Source organism: Myotis brandtii, unplaced genomic scaffold, assembly GCF_000412655.1.
Source record: "Myotis brandtii unplaced genomic scaffold, ASM41265v1 scaffold643, whole genome shotgun sequence".
Taxonomy (NCBI): Eukaryota; Metazoa; Chordata; class Mammalia; order Chiroptera; family Vespertilionidae; genus Myotis; species Myotis brandtii.
Window position 1 is genome coordinate 506,278 of NW_005370478.1, and position 7,440 is coordinate 513,717.

At 51.9% G+C, this 7,440-nt stretch overlaps 1 protein-coding gene across 1 annotated transcript; it reads left to right on the plus strand.

Annotated features, from left to right (window-relative positions):
* The first annotated feature begins 6 nt into the window (after positions 1-6).
* Positions 7-6,954, plus strand: RIIAD1 (regulatory subunit of type II PKA R-subunit (RIIa) domain containing 1). The gene is made up of 5 exons (XM_005880620.2): positions 7-105; positions 579-655; positions 4,976-5,022; positions 6,131-6,258; positions 6,839-6,954. The coding sequence occupies exons 1-4, from the start codon at positions 22-24 to the stop codon at positions 6,199-6,201; spliced, it is 279 nt and encodes a 92-aa protein (XP_005880682.1). The 5' UTR covers positions 7-21; the 3' UTR covers positions 6,202-6,258; positions 6,839-6,954.
* Positions 6,955-7,440: the final 486 nt, after the last annotated feature.

The window sequence follows — 7,440 nt, forward strand, 5'->3', positions numbered from 1 at the left end:
CGCCTTGACGACCACAACAAGATGACGACAATGGAGGACGGGCAGCTGGGGCCTGACCCCGGGGCGCTGAGCCCCGAGCAGCTGGAAAAGCTGCGCGACTACAAGGTGGGTGCGCTTCCGCCCTCGCCTCCAGCCAAGCGCGGCTCCCCCAGGATAAGGGCCCAGACAGGGAGGAGAACCCCGAGTGAGGGGAGCCTGTTCCCGACCAAGGGGGGAAGGCCCGGGGAGAACCCCGGCGGATCCCTGGACGGGGCTCTGGCGGGCGCCTCAAAGTGCAGGAAGAACTAACACAGGGACCTGGACCAAGAAGTGGACCGAAATGACTGACCGATACGTTAACTTAGGTACAAACCAGGTGTTCCCGACAATGGAGACGCGACTGTAGTTAAGGCGCTTCAGGCCGAGCAGGAGGCAGCATGGAGCTGTTGATCTTAAGACAACAGGGCTGAACTGTTCAACTGTCCTGCGTGAGGGCCGGGTAAAAGCGCGCGTTGCTCCCCAGCCCTTCACACCACCAGGGCTTGAACCCCGAAATCTGCCTCCTCACGGAGCATGTGCCGCTTTGCTCTTGTCCCCAGATTCAGACGCGGATTGCTAACGAGAAGTACCTAAGATCCCACAAGGAAGTGGAGCTGCTGCTAAGTGGTTTCTACAGGTAGGTGGCATTCCAGGCTGGCATGGAGCAAGGGGTGGCAGCACTGTGCCCAGCCTGGGGATAGGTGAGCGTGAGGGACTCCCTTCTGTAAGCACCCCTATCGCTTCCTGCTGGCCTGAAAGGTACAAAATATCCTAAGGTTTAATTCTTCCCAACTCTGGGATTTGTGGCATCCAGGGTTTTCTTGAGTTATCTCTAGAGGTTTCCTTCAGTTACCTCTAAAGTCTCAAAAATATTAATATTCATTCACTGTAGCTGTCAGGGTAACTATATACCTTGTGACACTTGGAAGAAGGAAGTGGGCTTTGTGAAACTCAATGGGCAAGCCATTGAGCAGTGGTTCTCAACCTTCCTAATGCCGCCACCCTTTAATACAGTTCCTCATGTTGTGGTGACCCCCAAGTTCATTGTTACAAATTGAACATAATTAAAGCATAGTGATCAATCACAAAAACATTATGTAATTATATGTGTGTTTTCCGATGGTCTTAGGCGACCCCTGTGAAAGGGTCATTCGACCCCCAAAGGGCTCGCGACCCACAGGTTGAGAACCGCTGGCCTAGAACATCATTCTCTATCAGAGACTCTTAATGAAATCATTAGAACTTTTAAAAAATTCAGGTGTCTGGCCTTTCCCTACCTGAGAACATAGTTGCAGAAAGACTGAGAGTTGAGTCACTCCTCTGTAAGTCTTGGGGGAAAGACCATTTTCCTTCATCTCCCGGAGCATGCTCTCTCCTTCCCCCACACTGCCTTTCAGTATGGCGTTTGTTTGAGTAGAAAAGTCTCCTAATGGGATGAAAGACAAAGAACCGAGGGGGAGCCGCAAGGGGTGAAAACAATAGAACAGAACGATCTCAAATACTGTTTGGCTATAACCACATCGGCAAGGTTTAAATAATAATAATGGCTTCCATTTGCAGGCACCGTGTTGGTGTCCGACATCAGCAGTTATCACGCTGTACTGTAATTGCATTGTCGATCTTCCGTTTCTCTCCCTGGACCCAAGCTCTAAGCTGGTGGAGCCATGTTTGGTGTCCCCCGTGCCCACACAGTGACGGCATTGGTACACTCCTGCTGATCCTCCCAGCGACTCTACAAAAGACAGCTTATCGTCACTTCCATTTTACAGGCTTTCAGGTTAAGTTCTGAGAGGTGAAGTACCACCTCCAAGTTGCTGAAGTAGGACCCAAGCCCCTGTTTTTCCCACTTCGTTGCCCAGAAATCAGGATTTTAAAAAGATTCCCAGGTGATTCTAATGTGCAGCCAAGGTTGAGAACCACTGGTCTAGGGCAGTGGTCGGCAAACTGCGGCTCGCGAGCCACATGCGGCTCTTTGGCCCCTTGAGTGTGGCTCTTCCTAAGCCTTAGGAGTACCCTAATTAAGTTAATAAAAATGTATCTACTTATATAGTTTAAGTTTAAACAATTAGGCTCTCAAAAGAAATTTCAATCGTTGTACTGTTGATATTTGGCTCTGTTGACTAATGAGTTTGCCGACCACTGGTCTAGGGTAAGGCCTGGGCAAAAGATAGTTTAGAGAGTCCTCTGTCAATGTCAGCCCTGGGGGTCAGGCCATCACTTTTTGTACCTTTTTTTTTTCTTAAATATATTTTTATTGAATTCAGAGAGGAAGGGAGAGGGAGAGATAGAAACATCAATGATCAATCATTGATGGGCTGCCTCCTGCATGCCCCACACTAGGGATTGAGCCCGAAACCCGGGCATGTGCTCTGACTGGGAATCAAACCTTGACCTCCTGGTTCATAGGTAGACACTCAACCACTGAGCCATGCTGGCTGGGCTGCACCTTTTTTTCTAAAGGGAAATAAGAATAATGGCCTTCCTATCGTGGGGAGCTTGCAATCCAAGTTAGAAATAATTCCATCAGGAGAGAGATGATAAAAGCTTGAATCAAATCACCGTCTGTCTGTGTTGTTCACAAATGGAAGGATTAGAATCCTTGGGGGGTGAATGAAGAGGGCGTTGATTTGTCACCTGTCAGGGATGGCCCCGCTTCTCTTCCAGGAAGTTTCCAGGAGCTGGACCTCTGTGCCTAGCTGTTAGGGCAGCCGAGGCACCTTCCCTTTCCTTCCTCATCACCCCCTTCCCCAGGCCAAGGAGGGCACCAGGCTTTCCCATTCGCTGTTCCCGAACTCCCCTACAGGAAACCCTCCTGGCCCCTTTCAGGCCTTTCTCTTTCTGTGGTGGAGGTGGGAGGGGGAGAGGAAGTGTTTGAAGTTTGGGTTGCTCTTGGTGTTCTTGTTATTTCCCTTGGGTGGTGCCAGGATGAACCAGAATCAGGCCCTCTTCTGTACTGGATGCTCCCGACGGTCCTTCCAGTGAAGGAGAGGAAGGGAGGAGAGGGGGCGGAATCCTGGGCAGCTCACCGGTCTTCCCTGTGGTGCAGGTCTCTGCTCTGGGCTCACTCCAAGCCACCAGAAGCTCCGGACTTTTGTTGGGAAGCAAGCTCCGCACTTGGGTTTTCTGATCCTAGTGATTTATGGCCATTCAGCCACAGCTCTCTAGTCTAAACTCATACACACAGCGTATAGAACTCCTTTTTAAAAAGTATGGTTTTTTAAATTGATTTTTAGAGAGAGAGGAAGGGAGAGGCATAGAGAGATAGAAACATCGATGAGAGAGGAGCATCATTGATGGGCTGCCTCCTCCTGCACTCCCCCTACTGGTTGAGCCTGCAACCTGGGCATGTGCCCTGACCAGGAATGGAACCGGTGACCTCTTGGTTCCTGGGTCAACCACTGAGCCACATGGGCTGGGCCAGAACTCTTAATACCTTGAATCTTGAACCTGAAAAATGGAAAGAGTAGGGATTTAGGCACCCAGAGAGTTCAGGTTTTAGGCTGGAGATATGATAGCAAAGAGTGAAATTTGAGAAAGGCTTTATTAAATGTTAGATTGACGAATCTTCCCCAATACAGCACTGATCGTATCATTCCTTGGCTGGAAAAATCTTCAGTGGATCCATTCCATCGCTTTTAAAAACCAAAACCAAAACCATTCTATTGAAATACAGAGTACAGAAAAGTGGCATCTCCTAACCTGGATACATTTCACAAGCTGGGACACACAGGCACCAGCATCCAGATCAAGGACCGGAACCCGACTAGCACCTCAGGCCCTTCCGGCCACTTCCCCCCAAAAGGTCGCCAGCATCCTGACTTCTAAGAGCACAAATCTGGTTTGCCTTTATATACATGGATTTCTACAATCTGTACTCCATTGTGCCTGGCTTCTTTTCCCAACAGTATCATGTAGATCCCCATTCCCTTTTCTGTCCTGTATTCCACCGTGTGACTATGCCACACTTTATTTATGCATCGCCACTGTCTTTTCAATTGAGTATAAATGTCTCTTCCAGACCTTCATGAACCCATAATAGAGCCTCCTTAGCTTCCCACTACTCCCTTCTTGTGCCCCCTACTCTGGCCAGACCGGACCTCCCTGATCATTCCACTGACCCTCATGGAGGGGCACTGACGCTCCTTGTGTGCTCTGCTGGGTCCTGGGGGTACAAAGGTGGATACAACCCAGTACCTGCCCTTGGGAAGTTCACCATCGATAGAACACGGGGTTTCACTTCCCAGCCCCTGTGCTTGGGGCTTGCCTGGGTCTGCATGCTCTTGTCCCTCAGCCCTTGTCCTGCGCTGAAACCCCATGTGCACCTCAAGGCTCCTCTCAAGTGCCAGCTCTGCGGAGATGTTGGGGTCCTGCTCTCAGTAGCCTCCTGTCCCTGACTCCCACACACGACTATCCTCCTGTAGCGCTGCCTGGAGGTGGCCTGTTGGACACTCGGGAACTTACCCATTGCCTTTATCTTGACTGTAATTCCTTTAAGGTGGGGCTACATTTTATCTTTAAAAATATCCCAACCTCTCTCATCTAGTGCAGTTATTTACACACAGTCTGTGCTCACTAGTTCTCAAGCTGAAGTGGAAGAGAAGAAGGGAAGCCAAATCCTTAGTGCTTGAGGCCCAGGCCCTCCAGTAGAGCTGGGGAGGCTGGGCAAAACCCAGGCCCTCTCTCCCTTTAGTCACTTGCTTTCTGAACTCGGGCAAAACGATGAACCCTTTGAAGGCTTGGGGCTTCACGGTGAAACCTACTCAGGAGACGGTGGGCTTGCAGTCTGCCCCGCTGCCCTCATCTTTGCTGCCCGCCCTGGCTCCGTCTCTGGTTCTGGGAACACGTTTGCTGAACACATGACAAGCTTCCTCTGGCTGCAGCACAACCTCACCCGGCCACAGCCGCCGGCCATAAAGCCTGCTTTCCCTCCCTACCCCTGTCCCTTCATGTTTTCCAGAGAAATGTTTCTGAAAAGGCCAGAAAACATCCGAGAATTTGCTGCAGGTGAGTAAGGCGGGGCCCATTCCGAGTGTTTGATAAACCAGCCCAAGGAGCATTCTTGTGAATTTAGACTCGGACAAGCCCAGGGTTCTCCCTGCAAGTCTGGGCCATGTCTTCACCCGGTGCCCCCCAAGGGAGCTCTCTGCAGAAGGCTCTTTCGTCCATGGTCGTTTCCTCAAAATGGGGACAGGTAAGAAGTGAGGCAGAACTTGCTTACGGCGAGGGTTAAGGATTTTGAGATTCCCAACCGAATGTAGTGGCAGCTCCTTCCCTGGGAATCTGGAAGCAGGGTTCTCCCCTGCTGCACATGAGAATCACCTGGGAGCTTTTAAAACACAGAGGCCAGGCCCACCCGGAGGTTTGTACTTAATTAGCCTGGGGTGGGGCTTGGCTTGGCCTCTGCAGTTTTAAAGGCTCCCCAGGTGACTCTAATGGGCTCCACTGCCCCGAGCTGGCTTAAGGTCAGTGGTATCTAGAGGGGAGGGGCTGGGCTGGGCGGGTTCTTGGGCCCTGGGAGCCCTGGGAGTTGGTTACATCCGCCAACCATTTCCAACTGAACCGAAGTACGTCTTTGCTGCCACGGCAGATGCTGCCTCGGGTTCACATTATGCTGTGAGTCTAACACCCTCTTCTGTCGTCACTCTCCCAGAGCCTGTCTCCTCTGAGAGGATATTCTCAGAGAGGGCGTGACAGGCAGAGACAGGGGCGGGCAGGCCCAGTGGAGACAAGAATAACACTTGGCATTTATTTGGGCCCCAAGATGGGCCGGGAGCAGAAAAGCCAGAGCTCAGCCCTCCGATGGCTCCCTGGGCATCAGCAAGCCCAGGAGGGCGGTGTGGAGGGAGGGGGCCGCCCCGTGGAAGCTCTTCCTGGGAACGCTGGCGCTGGCAGGCCCAGGACGGCTGGGGAGGGAGGTGCAGGCGGCGGTGTGGGGTGGTGGTAAAGGGGGCAGTGATTTCAGAAGTTGCTGTGACATCTCATCGTGGCAAAGCGGGGCCACTAGTCACAGCCGGCTAAGACCGAGCCAGCCTAACTTTTTAGCAGAGTAAGCTGCCCCCCAGCCTTTGTCTCTTGGGCTTAGATGATTTCTTCTCTTTGATTCTTATCCCAGACTATTTCACGGATCCAAGACTTCCCAACAAGATTCACACGCAGCTAATTAAGCAGAAGAAAGAGGCTTAATTAGCAGAATCACGATGCTCAGCTGCTGAGGGAGACCAGAAAGGATCCAGCCCGGGGGTGGGTGTCAACCTCTTTGCAGACAGAGACTCCTTTACTCTTGTGAACAGAAGCCCTGGCTTTCTGGGCCCAGGGTGTGAAAGAAAGCAAACGGAGAAGCAGAAGTTTCATGCCAGTGTTTCGTTTTCTTGGCACTATTTTGGGGATTAGGGACTGAGGAGAGGCACAGGGTGTGTCTAGCATGTCTTCGTTCTGTGGTGAAAGGAAGAGAAAGGAAGTGGGAGTAGTGAGGGGTAGAGAGAGTGACAGGGGAATGGGGGTGGGATCTCCTCGGATCCAGCCCTTGCTCTCTGATTGCAGAATCGCAGGGTGCTCTGCTCTGCAGACGCCTTCTCCCCGAGTCCTTGGTGGTGGGGCCAAGAGGCCCTGGGAAAGGTGGGAGCACTTGCCCTCTGCATCTGGGATTGGGCGCTTTCCTGCTCCCCTCCCCTTTAAACCAGGCGAGGCCATTAGGGCCGCCACACATTTCACAGGCAGGATGATCTGAAGTGATTTCCAAGGTTGGGGTTTTTTTCTTTTTTTAATGGGAGGTGGGAGAAAGCCACAGTCCGGATTTAGCAGAACCATTTCTGTCTTGCAGGGCATCTGGAAGTGAGAGTCTGTTGTCATCAGTGTGGGTTTCCAAGCTGCCTTGGGCTCTGTCTACTTTGCAAAGGCTTTTAAAGATACTCATTAAAAACAGACCTTCCTGCTGTCTCTGCTTCATTTCACTCAGGAGGAGGACGGCGCTGCCCCGGCTTTGACCTGGTAGGCAGTAGGCCTGTTTCTCTTTCGGGGGCAGCCCCTGGGCCTCTCGGGTCAGCCAGCTGTTTCCACCTGTGGCCCACTAGGTGGACTCCCCACCCCTCCAGACCACCCACTCCCAGAGCCAAGAGTGGATGGAAGAACAGGGCTGGGGACCCTGAGGACCACAGCTGGTGGTGCTGAACCAGGCCACCCTTCCTCGATGGCTTTTGTTTTCTCTTGATCTTACCTCCTGGGTTACTGTTCAGAGTGTGCAGGTGATTAACTTTTATTTCCATAGAGACCATAAGAGGAATTGGGCTGGAAGGACAGCCAGGGAGAATGAGGTTAGACATAGCAAACCCATCCAGGGTCAGTGAATACTGTGAAGTGTGAGCCTAACAGGTGACTCAGGGGTGGTAGACCTTGTTCTTGAGGATTTTTAGAAACGAGACCTCC

What these genes read in the sequence shown, in the direction of transcription:
- RIIAD1 (XM_005880620.2), top strand. Translation starts at nt 22, where the DNA reads ATGACGACAATGGAGGACGGGCAGCTGGGGCCTGACCCCGGGGCGCTG. An exon ending in CTGCTAAGTGGTTTCTACAG is followed by an intron (nt 656 to 4,975) that starts GTAGGTGGCATT and finishes CATGTTTTCCAG; the next exon opens with AGAAATGTTTCTGAAAAGGC. An exon ending in CATCCGAGAATTTGCTGCAG is followed by an intron (nt 5,023 to 6,130) that starts GTGAGTAAGGCG and finishes TTCTTATCCCAG; the next exon opens with ACTATTTCACGGATCCAAGA.